Below are 26,587 nucleotides of genomic sequence, written 5' to 3'. Positions count from 1 at the left end.
CCGGAAAATATTCAAGAACAAAAATTGGCTAACGCGCGTAAGAAGGACAAAGAAAAGAAAAAAGAAATTAAAAAAAATACGACGATTATAGACAAGCAAAAACAAAAAAATAATGATGATGGGTCAAATGATTCTATCTAGATGATGTGTAAAGGAACAAACTAAAAACATAAAAGGGAAAAATAAATTAAACCTAACCATCCAAAAACCAAGAGCGACAAAAGTTAAATTAAGTAAATACGACTCATCCACAGATACTGACACATCAGACGACTATGTTTGCGAATAAATGCTTATGTTAAATCTCTTTTCTTTGGTTTGATTAGCTTTTGGGTTTTCATTTTATGTCATTTTTTAAAAAAGTGAGCCAACTATCCCGGACTTAACCTATTTGTTGACTTAAAAACTAAAATCTAACAAAACTAAAATCTAACAAACCTGCATCAAAACTTGTTTTGTATCGTTGTTTTAAAGGTTTTGTTTTAAATTATTTTTTGTTCGATCTCTACAATTTGCCTTGGATGGACATTGTTTATGAAAATGATATAGACAAAAAATTGACAAAAATATAGACAAAACATGAAAACTAATGCTTGTGGCCTAGATAAAATCGCGTCATCTATATGAAAATATTGCAGTCCATTTATTGATCCTTACATAACTAAGACCTTTAATAACTTGCGCATTACAACAATTTTACCTGCGATTTCGAAAATAATGGAGATAATTTTATACAGCCAGATGTACTCATATTTAAATGACTTTGTTACTTCTAACGAAACTATTAATCATGAATTAAACAACATAAAAGATCTCCCTAAAAAACACGGCCTTCAACTTAATCCGTGAAAATCAAAACTTATGCGGTTTCGCAAAAGAAATCACAACGAATATTTAAAAAATAATATTAAGATCAAAATATATGACCAAATATTACCATTTTGTAATTCTGCTCGTAATCTGGGTATTATACTTGATTGTCGGCTTAATTTTTCCGATCATGTTAAGCAACGTCTACAAAGGTCATATATATCGCTTAAACACTTTAACTATCCTGATTTTATTTGTGGTCCTTGTCTTCGTCAAGCGGGACAATATCGTATTCAAAAGGTGCAGAATACATGTATTCGTCTCGTTTGTAATTAAGAAAATCAGATCACGTGTCACATAAAATGAATGAGTTGAACTGGTTAAATATGTCAAACCGTAAAACTCAACATCTAGGTGTTTTTTACTGATGATTTAATTACTAATTCAAAATTCATATCCAAATTTCTAAAAAATAAATTTTAAACCAATTTGAGCGCCCATAATATTAACACCAGAAATAAATTTAAATATATTATTTCTCGACATAATACAAGAACATACAAGAAGTCTTTTACTTTTAATGCAATTAAAACATGTCATTCCTTGCGAAACAATGATTTACTACTTCATAATTTAACTAATTCAGGATTTAGGTTGTATTTGTTTAAAGAACAGTGTGGTGCAATATAGTGAAAAAAAGAGTTTTACGACCTTACTTTTTTGATGAAACTCTCACTGGTGAGAGGTATTTAGACTTTGTTGGAAGTAATCTTATCTTCGCCCTGATAACTTTGTATCCGGATTTGGAAGAACCCGACATGCACCAACGTGATCTTTTTTTTTTCAGCAAGATGGGTAAAGCATAGTGTGGCGGTGACACTATGCTTTGCCCGTTCGCAATTATCTAGATAAAGTTTTTCCAAATCGTTGAAGAGGTAGACGAGGGTTCATTGAATGGCCACCCAGATCGCCAGATTTAACTTCACTAAACCAGCGAGTTTAGAAGATTTGAAAGAACAAATACACCAGGAAATTAGAAACTAGAAAACTCTAGATGTTATTGACAACATTCAAAAAAGAATTTTTAAATCACAGATAGGTATTATTTAATTTTACTTTTTATCATAATTTTTTGTTTAAAATTGCTTATGTAACCACTATTTATTTCTACCATATCCTTTCTAAAAAAAATGTGTTCTTTCTGATTCTGCATTAAAAAATGGTGGTTTCCATTTAAAAAACATATTGATATATTTTTTTAAGTCACCCTGTATATTTAATTTCCACGTAGAAAAAACCCAAAACCAAATATTAAAATCGACGGGTTCGGGCATTTTTTTCAGAAACTGTTCATTTAATTTTTATTGAATTTATCCGCTACTTTACGGATGCACTATACTTTATACATTTTATATAAAGTTCTATCCGATATTTAATACTCCTAACTAAATTGCAAATACTTTTACTCAGACAAAATAAAATAACATGAATAATAGCGTCAAATGGTCATAGCTACCGACCCGCTTTACGAAAATCTATGAAATAAATTTGACACTCGAATTAATGCTAGAAAACTGTTCAGTGACAATGTGAAAACTATACCTAGTTTCCTGAAAAAATCGTCAAAATATTTCACTTTTGTCCTAAAAAACCCATTGCCTGAAAGAAGTGTAATATGACCTCAATTACCTGGGGGAAATTTTCAATGATTTTATTTATTCCAGGCTGTTGAACTGGGCAAGGCTGAGGCTGTTGGACAAAGAAATCAATTATCTGGAAAATCGTAAAAAGAGACTTGTCAAGACTCAATAACTCAACACTTAAATATTTATTTCCATAGACTCATATACATAAGTATCGGATAATGTCAAAAAAATAAAACTATCAGACCTAAACATACAACTTTGAAAAGGCCTTAAGAAAAAAAAAACAATAAAAAATCTACAATTAACTAAAAACTAAGAATATAAGAAAACTACAGCTTTTAACAAACAAACAAATACGAATTATGGGAGTAAAGACGAGACGCTGCAATTTAAATATTCTTTTAACATATAAAAGGAATTTTTATTTAAAATTCTTTTCAATGAAGCTTTGAAATTATTAACCTTCTCAAAATTTTTTTCAATGGGAAGTTATTATATATTTTAATTGATAAAATTACTGTGCTGTTTGCCACTTTGGTTAATTTATGTTTGGGTATAGTGGATACCTCTAGACAAGGAATAGTCAGACAGGTTACGCTTTATATGCATGACCGAGTTGAAAATAAATATGCAAGGAAATGGCATAAGTTTCAAGTCTGGAAAGAGAGTTCTACAAGAAAATGTATAAAGCTTAAACAAAATAGTTCTCATTATTTTTTATGGGCTGTAAGAACACCACTTCTAGAACACTTACCCTAACACATTATGCCATATGACAAACATGACTGGACATAACCATAGTAATAAAGAAGTATCAGGCCAATATCGATTTTATTACGCAACTGCTAGATCACATAGGAATAAATTGATAATTTCTTTAGAACCATATCTATATGATAAGACCAACTAAGATGGTCATCGATTAATATTCCTAAGTACTTGACAACCTTATTTTGTTCTATGGTTTTGTTATGCATTTAAACAAGCAATCTTTTATTCAAATCGGTAAGACTAAAAAATGCCATTTCAGTTTTTGACTCATTAAGCACTAAACTGTTCCGTCCACTGATACTCATCATTCGGTCAACTACCCCGGTTGAACCTGTAGATACTTCTTCTATGTCACCACTCGACGTTGATATAACAACTTCATCTGCAAACGCCGCTATATAGTTGCCAGGAAATTTGTCCAAGATGCTATCAAAAAATATAACAAATAACAGTGTCCCCAAAATGCTACCCTGTGGGATACCACTAACAACTGGTAGGGACTCAGACGCAACTGAAACATTTCCATTATTTAATATCGTTTTTTGATGTCTACCAGTCAGGTACGATTGAATCCATTTATGGACAAGACCACGCTACCACAGTCATTGAATCTATCCAACATTCCAACAAACGTTTCCAAACGACTCCAAACGTTTACAGAAACTTTCGAAGACACCGATAAGAGTGATATTCCTTAATAATTGGATATCAGATGCTTATTACCTCCTTTATTGATAGGGACAACAAGAAAGTTCTTCAGAGCAGATGATAATGACCCCTCCTGAAATGACAGATTAACAATATATGTAATCGATGTCACCAAAAATTCAAGGACGTGTTTGATAAGAGAGCAGGGAATTCCATCATCACCAGCCGAGTGTTTGTTAGTGACAGATATGATAATTTCACGTATTTTACTTTCATCATAAATATAGGGTGTCCCAATAGGAACGCACGTTTTGAATTGCGCAGCATTCTTTTTTTATCGCAGTATGTCAAAAAAAAAACTGAAAAGAATAATGTAAACAGTTTGCGATTAGTAGCCATGGAACGATATACGGTCGAACAACGAATTATTATTGTTAAAACACACTACAAATATGGAGAATGTTTTGCGGAAACAGTTCGTAAATTGCGGGGCATTTTTGGTCGACACAATGCACCAAATCACACGACCGTCCAAAGACTAATTGATAAATTTGAACAAAATGGTTCTGTCGTGGATGTAAAAACACTAGTGCGTCACCGTACTAGCCGTTCTGTTGAAAACATTGCTACATTGCGTGAAAGTGTTGGCGAGAATCCGGGAACATCTATCCGTCATCGTGCACAGCAGTTGCACATTTCGAAGAGCACTATCCACCGAATTCTAACAAAAGATCTTCATTTACATGCCTATAAGATTCAATTGACCCAAGAATTAAAGCCAGTGGACCATGCGACGCGCCGTACATTTTCTTCTTGGGTATTGCAAAAACAACAAATGGATGTCGATTTTTCGAAACAAATTTTGTTTACCGATGAGCCACACTTTCACCTTAATGGCTTTGCTAATAAACAAAATTGCCGAATTTGAGGCGAAGAAAATTCTAGAATCATTCATGAGAAGAAAATGCATCCATTAAGATTTACTGTTTGGTGCGGACTTTGGACAGGTGGAGTAATTGGACCGCTTAAGAGGACGAGGCTGAAAATGCAGTTACCGTGAACAGCGAACGCTATCGTAATATGCTCACTGAGTTTTTAGGGCCTCAATTGGATGGTATGGATACGGGCGGTATGTGGTACCAACAGGATGGTGTGACATGTCGCACCATCCGTAGATTAGACGTATTATTAGCGAAATTGGGCCGCAATTCTGTGAAAATGTAATTAAAAATTTCTCAAAACGTCTGTCACGAAAGTCGAGGTGGCCATTTGGCAGATATTATCTTTCACGTTTAATTGCAGTGTATTAGCTTTACATTAAAATATAAATAACGCTCAGTTTAAAATAAATTATGACTTTTATTTACCAATTAAAACGTGCGCTCTTATTGGGACACCCTTTATAATGAATTTAAAATTATTTTATTATTTAATCTTTTTGGCGTTTTATTTGTTAAGCACTTGCCTTATTGTCTTATTGTCGAGATATTATTAGACTTAGCAAAAAGTTCATTATAATTGGTACATTTGGCTATTTTGGTTTTTAAAAAATGTTGTTTTTTTTTAATATATTATATTTTTTTAGAATATTTTAATTATGTGTGTTATATTTATAGCTCTTAAACAAATCTCTTAAAAATTGACCGTCATTAATCAAATCTTTTGTCATCCACGACCTGCGGGTAGTTGGGCTTTTAGGATAGCATATTTCCAAGGGAAAGTAATCATATACAGCAAACTAAAAAGTGTTAAAAAAACTGCCAAACTCAAAATCTAAGGAAGACCCATTACAAAAAAATGGAAGAGTTTGCAGTAGTTGAAACTATGTAGTACATAGGGACTACGCAATCACTTAATAAACATTTTATTAACTAATTGCGTAGGAATTAGAGCAAAGGGTACATGAAAAAGACTGATTTATTCCAGGCATCTGAAAGGTCTTTTTTTTTGGATAATTGATTTTTCTTTTAATCGCCTAAAAATTGCCTTTAAAATTCCTAATTGTTCAAGACTACTCTGACTGCCTGGAAGAAATGTTACATAATTTTATTTATTTCAGGCACTTCAATGGTTTTTTTTTCTCTGAATTTGTAGTTAACTAATTTCTTTTTCGTTTATCTTGTAAGAAATATCATAGTTCTTTTTAAATGGCTCTTTCATCGATTTTTGTTTTATTTGCTTTTTCTATTGTAATGAGCGCTTTTATCGCTTACCATTTCGACACAGGTATTTTTTTCTTGATTTAAACTGGTACAAAAAAGTACAGAGCGGTACTGTGGGTTTTAGTAATCTTTAGTAACTGACAAACCCTGAGCTTCTTCCTTGATCAGGATGTATTTCTCTAGAACCACCTAGATAATGTTATTTTCATTTGTTTTGGAATTGTATAACCTTTTGCATTTCAACTTTCCTATACCAACTTTGTTAGCACTTTATCAAAACGTGCTTCGTCAGCACCATTTTTATTTTTTGATTGCGTTTTTAATCTTTTACATTCTTCCTGTTGTTGACATCGGTATCCAATAACTTTATAACTAGTTAATCGACTTGAGTATGAGCTACAACTTTGCCATTTGAACGATAATAAAAACTATTTTTTTGAGGGTTTATCCTCTTTTCTCACCCCTTAAATCTACCCTTAAGACATTGACCCCGTAAAATAAACTGCAGCTCTTTTTTTTTTTAATTTTAAACATAATGTCAAAGCTGTAGTTCATACGGTATAGCACCAATAGCTACCAAACTCAATCATACCCTAACAAAAAGCTTTGTCCCTAGGATGACGAAATTTCATATTTAGTACGTGCAACACCTATAAAATCAACTGACAAAAAAAAAACATCGCCGATCCACCCCTGTATTTGAGATAATTTATGAAAAAAAATGCGTAACAGGTATTTAGTAGTAGGTAGAGCATTAAGCACTAAGCCGGCAACAGCAACGTTTCGAAGAAAATTATAATATTAAAAAAACCCTTTTTAAAACAAGCCATTAGGGCCTTTCCTTTTTTTACAAAAGAGCCGACACGTATTCGTTTATGAATTCTTTTACAAATTTTATTGTCCGGTTACGTTGTAAGAATTAGAAAAATCTTGATTGTCCTCAAAGCGGTCAAAAAATTCTCACGAGGTGGCATTTGTTTTTTGGAAAATATTGTTTTTGGTGAACGATAAATTTTTGAGTAATTTTGAGATGAAATATTTACGTAAACCTATATCCGACTTATATGTCTATTTTATCATAGAAAACCTTACTAAATTAATTATTTTCTTAAGTAATTAAATAAACTACGTACCACTAAAAACTATTTCTAGAAAGTACTAGAAGTAGTCAGGAAATAAAATGGACATATATAAAAAAAGAAATCAGATTTTATTACAAATATTCCTTTCATTCTTTTATAATATTTATTTATACGTGCACATAGTATTAATATTTACTTTATGATAAGTGATGGTATAAATAAATATAAATATTGTTTTCTTATAAGAAATGTACGTAACTATTTCACTGGAGCAAAAATAGGCTAAGATCTATTAATTAAAAACTTATATTTTTTCCCATTTCATTTAAATCTTATTTCTTTTATTAATTTAGCAATTTGCTGTCTTTTTAATTTTTTGTTAAATCCTTAGGTTATTTTCAATTATTCATTTATTTATTTTTCATAGTTTTTCTTTTGTGTGGTATATTTTAATTCTGATGATAGTTTTCAATTAAATATATTTTTTGTCCTATATATTATGTAAACGAACATTGACCTTTTTTTTAGACATCCTTGGGGGAACAGTTTGACTTTTTGTAACAAATCTTGTTTGGTAGTTGTGTGTAGGTTGGGTTGTGAATTTGTTTTTCGTAACGTAAATTTCTGTGCTTTTATATTGTTGTCTTATTTCTAAGATCTTAATATAGTCAAAATGTTCATCTATTTTTAATGTATCGAAAATGTACAGATAATTTTGTGCACTATTTCCAAGGGTTTCATTACGATATCATATAATATGGACTATACGATACTTATAGTACACCTTTTTTGTTGTATAAAAGTGTACTATTCTTGTGATTTGCTTAAGCAAGTCTAATAATAATAATAATAATGGCTTTTATTTGAAAATATACAATAACAAATACAGTAAAGAGCTATTACTACAAGATATAACATGGCGCAGTCTAGCTTAGAAGCTACTCTACTGAACCATTTGATATTGGTCTAAACCTAAATAATAATACAGATCTGTCATAATAATTAGCATATAACCCAAAAAGCATTCACCTATTAGAAGAATATCAACAAAAAATAGCAATATGTATAAGTTAATAAATAAACATAAGAAAATCAACATTTCATGTACATCTAAATTTAAACGCCCTTACTCACAGTATGAACCCAATTACAGCAACCATTTTCATAAAGAAATAACTATTGTAATAATTATAAAGTCTTCTACATGAATAACTGGTCAGTATTAGACCTAATAAATTTTTTGAAAGAAACTAGTGTGAGAGATTTTATGTGCAGAGGAACTCTATTATAAAGTCTCGCTATATTGTAACTAAAAGGCCTTTCAAATAGAAGTTGAGTGAAGATCTAGATTATGGATTTCTAAGCGAATCTTTATTTTCCTTCAGTAGTCGGGACACTTTCTTGCTATTATTTTATAAAATAACACAACTGAATGGAAGACGCGCCTCTCATCCATTCTAAGCCAATGCACATCTCTCAACTTAGCCGACACTTCCCGTATACCCCCAATTAGTCTTACACAGTGGTTTTGTATTAACTGAATGCGATATTTATCCCTTTCCAGCAAACATGGGCCATAAACTATATCGGCATAATTGAAGTGCGAAAGCACTAAAGAGTCACAAAGCATTTTCTTTAATGACTCTGTCAATAGATGCCTTTGTTTAAATATAAGCTTTAGATTTAGGAATGCTCTCTTAATACACATGCTGACATGCTCAGTAAACCTCAAATCACTGTCCAGAACCAGCCCTAGATTTTTAGCGTGGTCAACAAGTACAAGTTTATTATTATTATTTAAATTTATTTGAATGCTATCCTTATGCAACTGTCGTGATTGAGTTCTGCCAAAGAGCAACACCTGAGACTTGGAGGGGTTAAGAGTGACGCAGTACTTATGGGAAATTAAGAACAGTGACTCCAAATCTTTATTTATTTCATTTATGCACTCGAGAACACGACCCGGATTAAAAGATGTGTAGACCTGCGTATCATCTGCATAAAAATGTACATTACAAGATTCAATGTATTTTGACATTTGGGAAGTATATAAGGTAAAAAGAAGAGGCCCCAAAATTGCACCTTGTGGAACCCCAAAACATAATGGCTCGGATTCAGATACTTCGCCATTGCCTTTAACCCTCTGACTTCTACCCTGTAAATAACTGGTAACTAGATTGCAAGCGGTAGTGTCAAATCCCAGATATTTTAAAATCGCCAAAAGAAGATTATGATTTATTCTGTCAAACGCTTTTGAATAGTCTAAAAGGACTAAAATAGTTAAATCGTTATTCTCGATAGCTTGAAATATATCATCTGTTACTTTCAAAAGCGCTGTTTAACAACTATATCCTGGTCGAAATCCAGACTGGGTGGCTGGTAATAAATTGTACTGTTGAACATATTCTCGCATTTGAATATTAAGAATACGTTCTAAAGTTTTAGACAGAGTAGGGAAAATGCTTACTGGCCGTAAGTCCTTTAGTTCAGTTAAATTATTTACCTTAGGTGCAGGTATTAAATGGAACACTTCCAATGATCGGGAAAGCATGATGTTTCTATGGAGAAGTTCTTTAAGTGTGTAATTACAGGTTATATTAGCGGGCAGCAAAAGAGTAGCATCTCAATGCCAATGTCATCATTTCCAATGGCCTTGGATTTAACTGAAAATAAAGCATCTTTAACTTCCTCAAGCCATATTTATATTAAAATCTGCCACATACATAAAGTTGTCATATTCTGTTAATAAATTTGACATATTTACCTCAAATTAATCTAGAAAGCTATTCAGATTACCAGTAGGAGGCTTATAATAACCTCTTAAATAATGTATAGTATTACCAATTTTATAATTTACCCAAATTTGTTCCGAGTGTACGCTATTACCATAATTAATTATTTGAAAATTAATAAATCTCTTTACATAGAACAATATCCCACCTCCCCGTCCAGTAGTACGATCTCGTCGTATTAAATTATAATTTGGGATTTGAAGAATCTCATCTGCTGTATAACCAGTAAGCCACGTTTCTGATATAAACACAATATCCAGATTATTATTTACAACGTATGATTCAAAATGATTAAATTTTGGCACCAATGAACGAATATTAATTTGTCCTATTATTAACTTATCAGCCATAAAAGATATCTATAATTAGTATAATATCACACACAAATAGTATCAGTACTTAAAATAGTTGGAAAAAAAACATAAGTAACTATGAAACAATTTCATCTAAGCCCATGTTGCTCCTAATAACTATATACCGTTCCCCATCAGTCTTCCGTGCCAAAATCCTTCCATTCCTGTGCCAGATATATTTGTACATGTCCTGTAATTGTTGCTTAGCCTTTTTGAAAAGAATATAGCTCTCTTTTGTGAGTTCCTCCTCTATATAAATAGGTACTGTTGAGTCTTCCATGCCAGCATTCTGAGCTGTTACTTTTCCCTTTAAAGCTCTAGACCGAAGAAGCTGTTGTTTTAGGTCCAAAGATTTCATTGTGACTATTGACTTAACTCCATTTTTAGCTGTTTTAATTTTTAACTCTAGATATTTCAGTTACCATTTCAGATAAAATTTTAGTACGCTTGAGTTCATCTTCATACTTTTCGTTTAAAAAGTCCATTGATTTCCTCATTTCCTTAATTTCATTTTGCACGTCTTGAATAAGTGCTTTTAATTCAATATCACGATTTACTAATGAGGTTTCAAATGGTGACACAAACATAGAAGAAACTCCTCTGTTATAATCCATAACGTTTGATTCCCTACCATGAGACGAGGTCTCCAATTGCGAGAAATGTCCAGACGATCTGCGATTCATCACGAGACAATTATTGCAGGTCCAAGGTGTTTTGTCCTCTTGCATAATTCGTGCTTCTAACTCCGACCACTAATAAAGATCTTAGCTTTTATGTACACGCTTAAATGTGCTTATCCCTATTCAGATGATAGTCTATTTTTATTTCGAGGTAATGAGTTGAATTAAATATTTCATTATGACTGGTTCAATCCTAAGTTCATTAATATTAATAATCAAGATAATCCGGTAACATAGCTAAATAATGGAACACTATATTTTCTGTATTATTAGATAATAGATTTGTAACCATTCTTATTATGTCATTCTTTATATTTTGTTCCATCTCTTTACATGTATAACTCTTTTTTGTAGTAAACAGTGTCATATGCGAACGACCCAATTTTGTTATTTAGATCAAGTTTTAGTAAGTCATTTTTTTGCTAAATTAATTTTCTACCTATACAACTTGCGTTCTTTTATCTAAATAGCTTTTTATTAATTCAGGTGCAGTTGAACGATTTTAATAATTTTTAGCTTTGGAAAAAGCTTTCTATGACACACAATGTTGAATGCCTTTGCTAAGTCTATAAATAATGCAGCACTCTTTTTAGATGTGTAAATTGATTAGTATATTTCCTTCATCAGACAAGCAATTGGGCCTTTTACAGATATGTTTTTTAAATATTCAAATTACTTGGGTAGCAAGATATTGTATTTAGTCATAAAGCTAACTAGTTGCTTTCTTTCTTGCTAACTATTTTTTTTCAAACACTTTTGCCAAGTAAGTAAGTAAGTAATTTTCAAACACATGTTTGCCTTTTTTTTAAGCATAGGTTTAACGATTGCTGATTTAAATAGTCCAGGACATTATCCGGTGCAAAATCCTGAATTTATTGCTGGACTTTTACGGTTATTTTGTCGTAACCTGGAATTGCATGAATTTTAAGTGATTTTATTTTGTCAATTACTTCAGTGTTTGTTAGGTAGATTGAATTCGGTAGATAAGTATCAGTGAAATTTTCCTATTGTTGTTCCTATACTTTTTTCTAATATTATATTTTTGTATATTAGAAACAACTAATTGTTATTATATTCTTAAATATATTTGCAATTTCTTTAGGATTTGTTACTATTTCTTCATACTAATTTTTTATTTCTGTTGATAATTCATCCTTTTTATTCTTTGCAAAATTTTTTTGTTGGTATGTATAATGTTTTTATAGGTTTTTTTCTTATTTTCTATTTTTATTGTTTTTGTATAGCCTGATTATTCAGTTGCTTTTATTACAGAATTTATCAATGTTTCAGTGCAATAATTCATTTTTTGTGAGTTGAGTATTATATTATAATTATTTTCTACTATTCTTGTATTAAATATATCGTAGTTAATACATATATGTTTTGCTACAAGTTTTTTTTATTTTCTTAATTTATATCTTCTTGTACTATACCTGCTTGTATGTTATTGTAGTTTACTTTGTTCCTAATAGTACCAATGATTTGTATGAGAGGTTTTTTTGAGGCTAATCTCGTGGGTAGGCAAAATTTAGAGTTTACTATTATTGGCGATTTTAACATTTCTGCTCATGCGAATCCAGTATCCTGTAACGATTCCTTAAACTCTATTCAGTCACTTCTCTCCCTCAACAGTTTATTCCAAGTAAATTTTGTCAAGAATCTTTATAATGTACTTGTTGATCTCGTTAATGCGTCTTTCAATGGTGTTCAGGTGGAAGATGTAGAGGATTCCCTGGTTCCTATTGACTGGCACCATCAATGTTTAAGCATTTGCTTCAACCTTAAGGAACGTCCACGGTTCTGCAAGGTTGAACCTAGTACTAAATTCAATTTTAAAAAAGCCTCTTTTTACCTCTCAAAGCTGGAACACCTTGAGTCTTGTTCAGAAGTGAATATGGCTACGGATGTCTTTTATTTTACTTATGTGGACATTTTTAATTAATCCGTTCCAAAGACCACTCAAATAAATAAAAAATATTCAGTATGGTTTACTAAAGAAATTATTAATCTTATTATCAAGCTCAAATACAAATTTTTCCTTAAAACTAAAAAATACGGAACTATTGGAAGTGTAGATACCGATTTACTAGAGCTGCTGAAAAAATTAAAATTAAAGGTGCTGACTATTTAAGAGATGTGGAATCTGGTTTAAAAGGAAATTCCAAGCTGTTTTCCTATTTGGTTGATCTCTTCGTGATTATGCTGACATTCTAGAGGAAATGACATTTGAGGACAAAACCTACTTATGTTCTCAGAAGGTTGCTGATGGATTTGCCAATTTTTCCAGGTCAGGGTTTATAATTTGACAACGACTTAGACTGTTCACCCACCGAGCCCATGCCATTTTTCTGCATTCAAATGATTTCCGATGTGGAATTGTTAAAGTGGTCAGCAGGATCAAAGTTAATAAAGGAATAGGCTTAATATAAAATATATTATCGATGAATAGTTAGTATAGTAGAAGGTTAACTGTTTTAGAGGTCGTTTTGTTCATATACTCGCTTTTACAGGGTTATTTTGAAATTATCTCGAGATTGGCGCATCAGTTGTCAGAGTTAACTTAAATCATTGCTATAAAGATATTTTCACCAAAACTTTATTTCACCTCAAGAGAACAGTTATTAAACATTTGACTTCGTCAAGGTCGAGAATTAAGATGCCAGTTTGAACGTAAAATTTTTCTCAGTTTTTCTTTATCGATTTTTGGATTGGGTATAAGTGGTGTTTAAATAATTTTTGGTTGGCTAGGGCCCAGTCGAGTCTATGAGTGAGTATAATGAACAAAATCGTCTCTTTACGAGCATTATTTTTAAGTTTATCAATGTTCTCCTCAAGAGCTGCCACATTTCTTCATGCGTTTTTTTAAATTTTCTTTATTCGTTATTTTTAGTAGTAATTTATCTTCTAGAATCTATTTACACTTTACAGCTTGCTCAAGGACATGAAATCTATGACACCAAAACACTTATTGGCTTTTCCACTCTCTTTGTCCTCTGGGACCTTTGAGAGTCCTTTTAAGAGTACCTTACCTTAATTTTCCGTTTCTTACAAATGATTTAGGCCTTTGAATAGAATTGAAGATTCCAACATATCCAGGAACTCTTTACAATTCATTTGGCTTCAGTAGAATTATTACATATTGTTAACGAGTATATTAATAAAAACTACTTTCCCAAATGCTGGAAAGAAGCCTTTGTGTTGCCATTGCCGAAAGTGCATAATCCGACAGATTTTAGTCAATTTAGGTCTATCAGTATTTTACCAACGTTTTCAAAAATTCTCGAACGCATTCTAGAGTCTCAAATTCGTAGTTTTCTTAATAATAATGATATTTTACCACCTAAGCAATCTGGATTAAGAACAAATTATAGTTGTACTTCGGCTATGGCGGACGTTATTGATGACGTAATTCGGGCTAGGGTTAATGGTAAGATTTCTACTTTGGTGTTGTTGGATTACACTAAAGCTTTTGATTTCGTTAGCCACTCAATTTTAAAGTCTTTGTTTTATTATAATGGTTTTTCTGATGCTGCTATTAATTTAATTGCCTCTTTTTTATCTATATTAAATAATCGAATTCAACGTGTTAAAATAGATAACGAAATATCTGATCCTTTGGAAGTTGAAAGTGGTGTGCTTCAGGGTAGTATTTTAGGACCCTTGTTTTTTATTATTTACACGTCTAGATTTTATCTTCAATTAAAGCATTGTGCCCATCATTTTTACGCAAACGACACGCAGTTATATTATTCATTTTTACTAGAAGATTTTAAAATGGCTGAGTTTAAAATTAATCAGGATTTACAAGCTATTTGTGATGTTTCTTCAAAGCATTTATTAAAATTAAATCCTTCGAAGTCATCTATAATATTCATAGGTAATCGAACTAATGTAGAATAATATTTTAAATGGTATAAACATTAAATTAGGGGACGAAAGAATTCCAGTTGTTGACAAATGTAAGAGTTTGAGCCTTATAGTAGATAATAATATTCGTTTTAAACATCACATGTCTAATATTCTTAAAAAGGCATATCTTGCTTTAAAATAATTTATTTGCATAGACACTATTTAAGTAAAGATATTAAGAAGATTTTATGTGATGCATTGGTCCTTTCACAATGTAATTACTGAGATGTAGTGTACGGCTGGTGTCTTGATTATGAGGATAGGTGTAGACTGCAAAAGCTCCAAAACTCTTGCATTCCACTAATATTTGGCATTCGCAGGAGAAACCGCATTTCCCATAATCTTCACGAACTTGGATGGCTTAATATGCATAATCGAAGAATTGCTCATTCTTTAACATTTTTTTATAAAATTTTAATATGTCGTAGTCCGCCCTATCTCTATCAAAAAATAACGTTTAGAAATGATGTACACCATTTAAATTTAAGAAGAAATAATATTCTCATTCCGAGACATAAAACACAGTTATTTAAACGATCATTTTCTTACAATTTTGCTTATCAAATAAATTCTTTAAATTTGGATCCGGACCGATTATCAATTTCTTGTAATACTTTTCGTAATAGGATGATTGTACATCTAATGAATCAGCAGGGTATATAATTTAGGTTCTTCTTTTTTAACTTTTTGAATGGTTGTTTTCTTGAGTAATTTATTACAATTTTTGGTATTAGGATCATTTTATTTATTTATTTACTGTCTGTAATAATTTTTCTATTTCTTGTTATTTATCAGTTATTAGTTAAGCGTTACTGTTAATGAGCGTTACTGAAATTATAATTTTTTTTAAAGAAGTGTGGGGCCACAATGCTAAAGTCCAGAATCTGCCATGGCAGAATTCTGAATTTGTAGGCCTTTTATTTGCGTAAATTTATTACTAGATTTTGTAAACTTGTATTTTTTTTTCTTTCTATGCAAATAAAAAATATTTATTATTATTAATATTATTATTATTATTAAAATTATACTAATAATCATTCGGATATCCAACGGTTCAAAGCAAACGATGCACTATTTCAATGGATGGAATTCATCAATCAATCGTTTTTGACAGTAAATTGTAAATTTTCATCTTAGGATCATACATCGATGCATCTCATCTCCAGTAATATTTTTCTTTTTTAACTTGAATTTGTAGGGGTCTTTAATATCCTTGGAACTTAATACTGTACGTATTAGAATTATATATTATATATTATATAATTATATATTATTCTTAGAATCACCGTCAGAGTTTTCCTTCAAATCAGATTTAGATGTTATAGGTTACTTTGTTTCATTCTCGTCTTCAGGGGTAACTTGGTAATTTGGCTGGTTTTTTGAATTCTTCATTTTTGATTAAATACACACAATTAAAGCGTTGATTGAACATATGGGAATAACTATTATTCAATCAACGATTAAAGTCTGCTGATGTCAAGTCCAATCCTAGTTTGTCATCAAATAATTCTACACAGAACATGCTCTGCACTTTTCTTTAAGTAGCTTTTTCTGATTTACCAGCAACTTATTATTTTTAGTTTTGTATTTCATTATTTAAACTTTCGTTTCATTGAAAGGCAATTACTTCCTATAGCTTGTTCTATAATTCTGTATTCGACAACACAGGCATCGCTCAAAATATTTAGGTGCAATTTATCTATGCCCGCTTATGTAAACAGATAATTTGTTAGCTGTGCGGTCAGTAAATTTGTATTACCTTTATGTTTATTTAGGTTACAATTGAGATGTTTATACGTGTTGATAGTTTGAATTTTTGTCCTGCTTATTGATTGAACATTTTCTATCTATGGTATATTGCATTTCCTATATTAATAAACCTTCATGTATCCGACTGTTAACCCTATGTGTATGTTGCATAAGTCAACAGCCCTACATAGCATCTAATGCAAATAGAAATTACCATAGCAAAGCACCTAACACGGCTCAAATTATGTTTGATGTGGCTTCATCAGCCTCCAATATTGGATTTTTATTAATACTATGCACAGGATTATTGAAATAAAATCCAAATCTACAGCAGGAGTTCGCGACACTGTAGGATAAGTAGATCTATTTATATTGAAAAATTATTTTATTACTACTAAAGGGTGTTAATTGAGAATGTACAATAAATTTGATAGCCGATTCTTTAAGTAATTTTAAGGCAAGTTCATATAAACGTGTCCTTAATGGCTTTGTTTACGAAACAGAGGTATCGTAAGCTGCATTAAACAAATTGGTTTTTCGTGAATATCTTATATATCCTTTATTTGATTTTGTTAAGATTTTATTAGCTTAATTAAATTATTTAAGTAGGTATCGGTCTAATATCAACCAATATTTTTAACTATCAAAATGCACGTCACTGATTTTTGCAGATTTTTTTTACCTTTCTTGAATGATAACTTTGAGAACGATATAAGTATATATTTTGAAAATTAAAAATTACTTTAAACTTAAAAAAACCGCTTTAAATTAATGCCTAGATTAATGTGGAAATGACTTAAAATGTCTTGAAGAGATAAAACATTGTCACTGTCTTTAAATTTAAAAAAAAAATTCATTACTTGGAGTACCCCTGGATTAAAATGGAAAAAGGCTTTAAATGCCTAGAAGAAATACAACTTGATTTTAAAGTGCCTTTTAAAATTCGAAAAGAAAAATAAAAATGGTTTCTACTGCCTGGATTAACATGGAAAATGACTTTAACTGCCTGAAAGGAATAAGAACAGGATTTTCAGTACTTTTACAAAATGACTTTAAACTGGAAGGAACAATTAAAATGTCTGAAAGTGCTTGAAATAACGTGAAAAAAGGCTTCAAATGCCTAAAAGAAATAAGTATTATTTTCAAGCACCTTTAAATAGAAAAAAAACTTGCTTCAAAAGCCTGAAAGAAATAAAATATGATTTTCAATTATTTTTAGGTTTAAAAAAAATTTAAATGGCTTCAAGTGCCTAGATTCGTGGAAAATGACTTCAAATCCCTGGAAGAAATAAAACATGATTTTCAACTGTTTGTAGGCTCAAAAAAAATTTAAAATGACTTCGAGTGCCTGGATTAACGTGGAAAATAAGTTTAGGTACCAGGAAGAATTAAGATATGATTTTTGAAAACCCTCATTAAATTCGAAAAAAAAATAGCTTCAAGGGCGTAGATTACCATTGAAAGTTGTGTCAAAAGCCTGGAAGAAATAAAATATGATTTTCAATTGTCTTTAGGTTTAAAAAAAACTAAAATGGCTTTAAGTGCCTAGATTAACGTGGAAAATGACTTCAAATCCCAGGAAGAAATAAAATATGACTTTCAATTGTCTTAAGGTTTAAAAAAAATTAAAATGACTTCAAATGCCTAGATTAACGTGGAAAATGATGCTTCAAAAGCCTGGAAGAAATAAAATATGATTTTCAATTGTCTTTAGGTTTAAAAAAAATAAAAATGTCTTTTAAGTGCCTAGATTAACGTGGAAAATTACTTCAAATCCCTTAAAGAAAAAAACATTGTTTTTAAGTGCCTTTAAATTCTATAAAGGAAGTAAAAAATAACTTTGAATGCCTGGAATATTGTGGAAAAGTACTTCAAAAGCCTGGAAGATATAAAACATAATTTTTAATTGTCTTTAGGTTTAAAAGAAAAATTAAAATGGCTTCAAGTACCTAGATTAACGTCGAAAATGACTTCAAATCGCTAGAAGAAATCAAACATGTTTTTAAAGTGTCTTTAGGTCCAAAGAAATTGAAAAATGGATGCGAGTGCCTGGATTAACGTGGAAAATAAGTACTAGTACCAAACTAAAACAAGTACCAAAGTAGCAAGTACCTGTTTAAGTACGAAAAGAAGTAAAATATGATTTTTAACCTCCTTTAAATTTTAAAATAAATTAAAAATAGGTTCAAGTGCATGGATTAACATTGAAAATTGCTTCAAATGCCTGAAAGAAATAAAACATGGTTTTCATTTACCTTTAGGGTCAAAAAAAAGTTAAAAATAGTTTCGAATGCCTGGACTAACGTGGAAAATTACTTTAAATGCCTGGAAGAACTAAAACATTGTTTTCAAGTGCCTTAAAATTCTAAACAAGAAGTTAAAAATTACTTCGAGTGCCTGGATTAACTTTCCAATTTGCTTCAAATGCCTGGAAGAAATAAAACATGGTTATAAATTGTCTTTAGGATCAAAAAAAAAATTAAAAATGGTTTCGAGTGCCTGGAATAACGTGGAAAATTGCTTCAAATGTCTGGAAGAAATAAAACATTACATCTAAAAAAGAAGTTAAAAATAACTTCGAGTGCCTGGATTAACGTTAAAAATTGCTTTAAATGCTTGGAGAATTAAAACATGATTTTTAATTATATTTAGGTTAAAAAAAAATTAAAAATGAGGTAAAAGTAAGGTTTTGAGTGCCTGGATTAACGTTGAAAATTGCTTCAATTGCCTAAGATAAATAAAACATGATTTTTAACTGCCTTTAAATTCGAAAAAAAATGTAAAAGTGACTTCGACTGCCTGGATTAACGTGGAAAATTGCTTCAAATACCTGAAAGAAATAAAACATGATTTTCAACTGCCTTTAAATTAAAAAAAAAGGTAAAAATTGCTTTGAGTGCCTAAATTAACGTGAAAAATGACTTTAAATGACTTGCAGAAACAAGACATGACTTTTAAGTTCCTTTAAATTGGAAATTAAAAATCCTTTAAATCCTTTTAATTGGAAAAATGAGTTTTTTTGACTAACGTGGCAAATAACTTTAAGTGTCTGGAGGAAATAAAATGCGATTTTCATCTATCTTTAAATGCGAACAAAAGTTAAAAATGGCTTCAAGTGCCCAGAATATTTTGAAAAATGACTTTAAATGCCTGGTAGAACTAGAACACGATTCTTAAGTACTTTTAAAAACAACTTTAAATTCAAATAAAAAAAATTAAAAAGGGCTTCAAGTGCTTGGACTAACGTGGAAAATAACTTCTAGTGCCGGCAGGAAATAAAACATGATTTGAACTCGAAAAAAAAGTTAAAACTAGTTTCGAGTGCCAGGATTAACGCGGAAAATTGCTTCAAATGCCTGGGATAAATAAAACATGATTCTTAAGTGCTTTTAAAAAATCACTTTAAATTCGCAACAAAATTAGAAACGTCTTCAAGTGCCTGGACTAATGTGAAAAATGACTTTAAATGCCTGGAAGAAATAAAACATGTTTTTAAGTGCTTTTAAAAAATGACTTAAAATTCGAAAACAAAATTAAAAATAGATTCGAATGGCTGGACTACTGTGGAAAATAACTTCAAGTGCAGAGAAAAAATAAAACATGCTTTTTAGCTGTCTTTAAATACGAAAAAAAAGGTTAAAAATTGCTTTAATTGCCTGGAATAACGTGAACAATGACTTTAAATGCCTGGAAGACATAAAACATGATTCTTAAGTGCTTTTAAAAAATCATTTTAAATTCGAAAAAAATATAAAAATGGCTTCAAGTGCTTTGACTTACGTAGAAAATGCCTGAAAGAAATAAAACAAAACAAAGTTAAAACTAATTTCGAGTGCTTGGAAAATGGCTTCAAATGCACGGAAGAAATAAAACATGATTTTCAACTGTCTTTGGGTTCAGAGAAAATTAAAAATGGCTTTGAGTGCCTGGATTAACGTGAAAAATAAGTGCAAGTACCGGGAAGAAGTAAAATATGATTTTCAACCGCCTTTAAATTTGAAAAAAAAATTAAAAATAGCTTCCAGTGCATGGATTAACAGAAAAAATTGGTTCAAATGTCTGGAAGAAATAAAATATGATTTTCATCTGTCTTTAAATACGAACAAAAGTTAAAAATGGCTTCAAGTGCCTAGAATAACGTGAAAAATGACTTTGCTGGACATGCCTGGAAGAACTAGAACACGATTCTTCAAAAAAATGTTAACAAAATTAAAGATATTTTACTAAAAAACAATTTTCCTCATAAACTATTAAACAAAATCCTAAACAAAAACCCTACACCTATTAAAGTCAAAGAAAACCAAAACCATAAATTTGCAAAAATTCTTTATGTCAAAGGATTGTCTGAAAGGAAATGTTTCTGATGATAAAGTCAGAATAGCGTTCAAAAATGAAAATACCAACAAAAAAAAAAAAAAAAAAAAAAAAAAACAAGATTATTGTTGATTCTAGTTTGCCTACAATAACACCTACAATTTAACCCATGTTAAAAATAATTCTCCTATTATAAATGTGTTTTAATTATAACTTAAGAAACCTAGACTTAGTGTCCTGAGGATGACTTAATATAAGTCGAAACGTCGACATTTAGGTAAACAGGTTTCTGTGTTATTTCTGACCCCACCCAACAACCCTCCGCAATATTGAAGATATTGGGTCACAAACACGAAATTGAAAAAAAACTTAACAACATATCATTTTTTAAATAAAAGGCTCAAATAAACCGCTTTCTTTCGCTAAACAAAAACTTAACCTATCGTAAAAGCTATTTCGCACCTCCAAAAGAGTTTCAGGTAAAATGGAATTGACACCTTCGACAATTTGATTTCGCAACTTCTCTAAATTTGTTGGCCTACTATATTCATGCTTGTAAATGGTCTGCTTAAGGTAACCCCACAGATAAAAGTCATTTGGGGACAAATCTGGTGATCTAGGAGGCCATTTAATATCGCCAGTCCCACTAATAAGGCTGTTTGTTATTATTTGTTAAAAATTCTTTTACCCCAGCCGCGTTATGAGCAGGACAGCCATTTTGCTGAAAATAAACCGATTCCAGGTCTACATCAGGTAAGATTTGAATGGCAGGAAGAACTTGGTTTTGCAGCAACTCAAGGTACTTTTGGGCGTTTAAAGTGCCATCAATAAAAAATGGCCTTATAACATTGTCGCCCAAAATACCTGCTCAAACATTCAATTTTTGAGGATACTGGGTACGAAACTGAAAACTTCTGTGCTCGTTTTCCTGAGACCAATAACGAACAATAGAAGGATCGTGTTTGCCATGTAATGGAAAAGAAGATTCATCAGAAAATTATTTTTTTAAATATATTCGTTTTTATTTGCCTTTTCCATCATGGTTTCACAAAATTCCATTCTTCGCCACTGGTCTTTGAGTACTTGAAACATTTGTACCCATATTTTTTCCAGATACGAGCAACAGTTTTATTGCTCATTCCCAGTTCCTCTCCAACACTTCTAGTGGACCGTGTCGAATCAAGTTCTAGGGTACTGCAAACCATTTCTTCCCGCCTTTCTATATCCTGGACCACTTCAACAGGTGGTTCTTAACGTTTTGTGTGGCATTTTTTACAATCTTGAAGGCAAAAAGATGTCTCAAAATTTGAAACCACATTTAAAACCGTTTTTGCACAAGGAATCGGTCTATTCTCAAATGTCACTGAAAACAAATCTCTACATTGTACTGCCGAATTGCCTCCATAAAACCATTTAATTAGTTGAACTCTTTCGGAAGGGGTATAAACAGCCATAGTGAAAAAAACACAAAAATAACGCTCAAAAATTATTAATGCAACGTGCAGTAACACAGCAAAATGAGGTCTGCTGACTCCCGGTTCAAAAAATAAAAACCAAAAATTCCGCCGCCTGCAAGCCGCAACCAAGCGGTGTTGCCATTATTTTGGGTAATACGTAGCTTATGATAACACGATCTGTATATAAAGTTACACAGATATCATGATGTCGATTTGAAGCTTTGCTGTCTTGTTTACATTTTTCGAATAATGAGTTATGTCCAGAGGGAAACAGATTATTCAAACTGGAAACCCTTTTATCCATCAAAAATTTTCAGGCAGCTTTGGTGCCAGGAAACTCCGTTTGTATAGATGAATCCATGGTTCCTTTTCCAAAAAGCTATAAGTATGGCCTAAACATTTTTAAGGTGTGTGCTCAAGGTGGTTACACGTACAACTTAAAAATTTATGCTGGCAAGGAAGTCCGACCCACGGATCAACCAGTAGCAACTCAAGTAGTAATGGAGTTAATGCAACCTATTTTGAACAGCGGTAGGACCTTAGTCACCGACAACTATTACACCAGTGTTAGTTTAGCTCGCCTACTGAACGACAATGAGACTCATTTAATTGAAACACTGCGAAAAAGTAGAAAATACAACCCTAAACGTGTCTTTGAGCAAAAATTAAATCGCGGAGAAATGCTGTGTCAAGCGAGCAACACGAAAGTTGTTGTTGGCAAATGGGTAGACAAGCGAGATGTTGCTTTTTTGACAACTAAATCGCCTCCAGTAATGACTGAAATCCAGACAAGAACTGGTATAAAAAATAAGCCATTTACCATAATCGAATATAACGCTGTTAAGTCCTACATTGATGTCTCGTACCAAATATCTTCCTATAGTAATCCCGTGAGGCGTTCTTTGAAATGATATCGGAGAGTGGGGATAGAAGTCATAGCAATTACTAGCGTTGTCAATGCACTAAAACTATGTAATAAAGCTTTAGACAAAAAAATGGATATTACGACTTTTAGGGAGAGCCTTGTTGAGAGTTTGTGCAAGGACAATGAAGATGTTCCTCTCCTGCCAGCATTAACTCATCGATTGGAAGAACAATCAAAGAGAGGAAGATGCGTGGTTTGTTATAACTATTACTCAGAAAGATACGGAAGAGCGCATGCATCTAAAAATTCGAAACAATGTAACACTAGATGTTCAGGATGTATAGACAAAAAATTTTATGTTTAAATTGCTTTTTCAAAACACATAATGTATCCAAAAAAATGTAAATTTAAGTCCAATGTAAGTTTTTCTACTTTTTGAATAAACTTATTATATTAAAATTGTGTATTGGTTTTCATGCAGGTTAATATAACCGTAATGAGTAAATGTCATCTTCTGTAAACTGCGTGTATCAAAAATATACACGCATTCTAAAATCACTACTTTCAAAAAAAAATACTATTATTTAAGTTTATTATATACTTGTTTATTGTATTTAAAAAATATCGAAAATTATTTTTAATTTCTAAAGTAATAAAAAATTATAAATTCAAAATAAAACAAAAATATAAGATCCTTATAATATTATTACAAGTGCCTGTAAAACATAAAAGACTTTTAATACTTGGAAAGAACTAGTAGTACCTAGAATATAGAGGAACAAGACTAAACCGCGATTTCAACTGCCCTAAAAGTAGTTTAACCGCCTCAAAAATATATAAAATAAGACTTTAAGTGCCTGGAAAAATTAACGTGAAATTTCAAGTAATTTTTTTCTAGGCTTTTTGAGGCACTTTATATAATTCGAATTTAAAGTCACTTTTTTTTAAACTTTAAGAGAGTTAAAGTGCATTTAAAAATTGAAATTCGAAATACGAAATGAGTGTTTTTTTTGACATAGTTAACCCAATTCTAAACTACTCTGAATATTTAATTTATTAATAATATTTACGTGTATTTGTAGGGCTACACTCCACTGCATATCTCAGCCCAATTCGATCACAGGGAGATTTTCAAGCTACTTATTGAAGTGTACAGTAAGTAAGTGTGAAATCAGGAGTATTTTTTTTTATGAAAACTTCTTGTAGAAGCCGATACGAAAATTCGAGACTACAGCGGTCGTACCGCAGAGTACTATCTGCTAACCAAGGAGCTAAAGGAGAAGAACTCTGTGACCCTTCGGAGTGAGTATAACAACCGTGCAACGAAAAACTACACGCATGTTAATAGGAAAAACCAAAAGAGCTTCCGTAATAAAACGATTTCATTGCCTGTTCACAATAATATTTCTCAACCGGTTGGGGTGGCTGGGTCTCCTAATGCTTCGGTTTTTCAAAATTATCCTACGTATCCTGGTTCATCTTCGAAAAATTGATTTAGAGAATTGCCAAATTTGGATGGTAAATTTTTAGTGAATGGGCTAAAGGGTGAAGTATTTTTTATATTGTGTATAGTGCGAAAACGTATAGTAAGGTATTTTTGAATGTTCACGGTTAACGCTAAAAGTCTTTTACAATTCTTTTGTTAAAAATATTAATGTTTGTCTCAGAATTATTGTTCTCAAGGAAAAAGTTTAGTGGTGACAAATCAGGCGAACTAGTCGGTCATTATATTAATCCTTTTTGTTCGGCGGATAAAAATGACAATTTTGACATGGGATTCGTTTTCAGCTAATTTTGACTGATGAAGCTAGTGGAGATATTAGATTTTTGATATTCTCGATGTTTTAAAAAAACGAACCACTTTTTTGAAATTCAAAATAAATCCATTGACATGTTACTCGTTTTCAGTTACTTTTGATTAAATTATATATCTGGTACTATCGATATTTTCCCCAAAATTGGAATCTTCCGTATTAGATTCTTGGTACTACCAAAAGAATTAAATGTATTTAAAAGCCAAATGTTTGTTTCATTAGTTACCAAAAAATGTCCAATTAGGACTTTGTTCCACTAAATTCTTGCTTTTTTTTGAATGTGCTTTTATTTATTTTATTTAATAAAAAAGTTTATTTTTTATGAGATATGTCTTGTGCATTATAAATATGCCATTAAAAAATAAATAAATTACCGAAAAATTTCAGAAGTTATTTGAGAAAAAAAAACAAATTTTGAACTATCATCTTTTAATTCTATCAACTTTTTTTACTTTTGTTGGATATTTTTTTTCAATATGATGACCACATGGGTACTTAATGGATATATAATGGATTTGTTGAATCCAAGATGCTACTAAATCCAAAAATTTACAAAATTTTAAATACTGCCATGTACTTATTTTTAAAATTTCTTTGGACTTTCAAAGAAAGAACTCTAACATTTTTGGATATGTCCTTATTCATTGTTTTTTCCTTTTTTTTTGTTTAAGCAAAGTTGATGAAGGTTCCGCAAAGCCGAAACGTCGCATTTTAAATGTAATAAGACTAACTTGTTTGAGAGAAAATAAGGCAATAGGAAAGACAGTTAATTTAAGTATCTGTATAAATATTTTTAAAATTTAAAGTTTTCTTTTGCTATTATTTTTCAAAATTTTTCAAATTCTTTATTTTAGTTTTTCGCTCTTAAAAACCAGAGTTTTTCAATTTTTTTTTTAAAGTGGCTTATATTGTTTAAAAAAATACTTTTTGAAAAATGGAATTAACCGTATTAAAAGCTGGCATGTAAAAAATTTGAACTTGTGGTGTACATTGAATTTTTTGTTAAGATGAATATGACACGTCACTACTTTTTGAAGAAAATTAGAGGATTTTTAGGGGCATCTAGGGAAAGGGTTTTTTAGAAAAGTTAATTAAAAAAATAAGAATCTAGAAGCAATAATGCTTAGAATGTAATTTGTAGGAAAATTACATTCTAAGCAACACATTGAATTTTTTGTTGGAATGAATATGGCATGTCACTGCTTTTTAAAGAAAATTAGAGGATTTTTAAAAGTCTCTAGGGAAAGGGTTTTTTAGGAAAAGTTAATCAAATTTTTTTTATTGCTAAGAATCTAGAAGCAATCATCTTGCTAAGAGTGTAATTTGTAGGAAAAACTACAGATATTAACATTTCTACTTTTTTTTTTTTAATTTTGCTACGTTACACCTTTTTGAAAAGTTGGAAAATGTTTTTACAAACAATGTTTTTAATTAACATGATTCATTCCATATATATAGATATTCCATAGATAATTATCTTAATGTTTTGATAAATAAAATAAATTAAGATTATTCAATTTTCTTTTTATAATAAA

General features: G+C 30.9%; 1 protein-coding gene across 1 annotated transcript in view; it reads left to right on the top strand.

Annotated features, from left to right (window-relative positions):
• The window catches only part of LOC126739818 (uncharacterized), a 67,333-nt gene that overhangs the window by 15,139 nt on the left and 25,607 nt on the right, over positions 1 to 26,587 (top strand). The window contains exons 3-4 of the mRNA XM_050445637.1: positions 24,321 to 24,393; positions 24,445 to 24,540. Of these exons, the coding sequence (XP_050301594.1) occupies positions 24,321 to 24,393; positions 24,445 to 24,540 (169 nt within the window). The remainder of the gene's footprint in view (positions 1 to 24,320; positions 24,394 to 24,444; positions 24,541 to 26,587) is intronic.

This window comes from Anthonomus grandis, chromosome 8 (genome assembly GCF_022605725.1).
Source record: "Anthonomus grandis grandis chromosome 8, icAntGran1.3, whole genome shotgun sequence".
In the NCBI taxonomy this organism is placed as follows: domain Eukaryota; kingdom Metazoa; phylum Arthropoda; class Insecta; order Coleoptera; family Curculionidae; genus Anthonomus; species Anthonomus grandis.
Note: the sequence above shows the minus strand (reverse complement) of the source record. Positions and strands in the feature narration are given on the sequence as shown.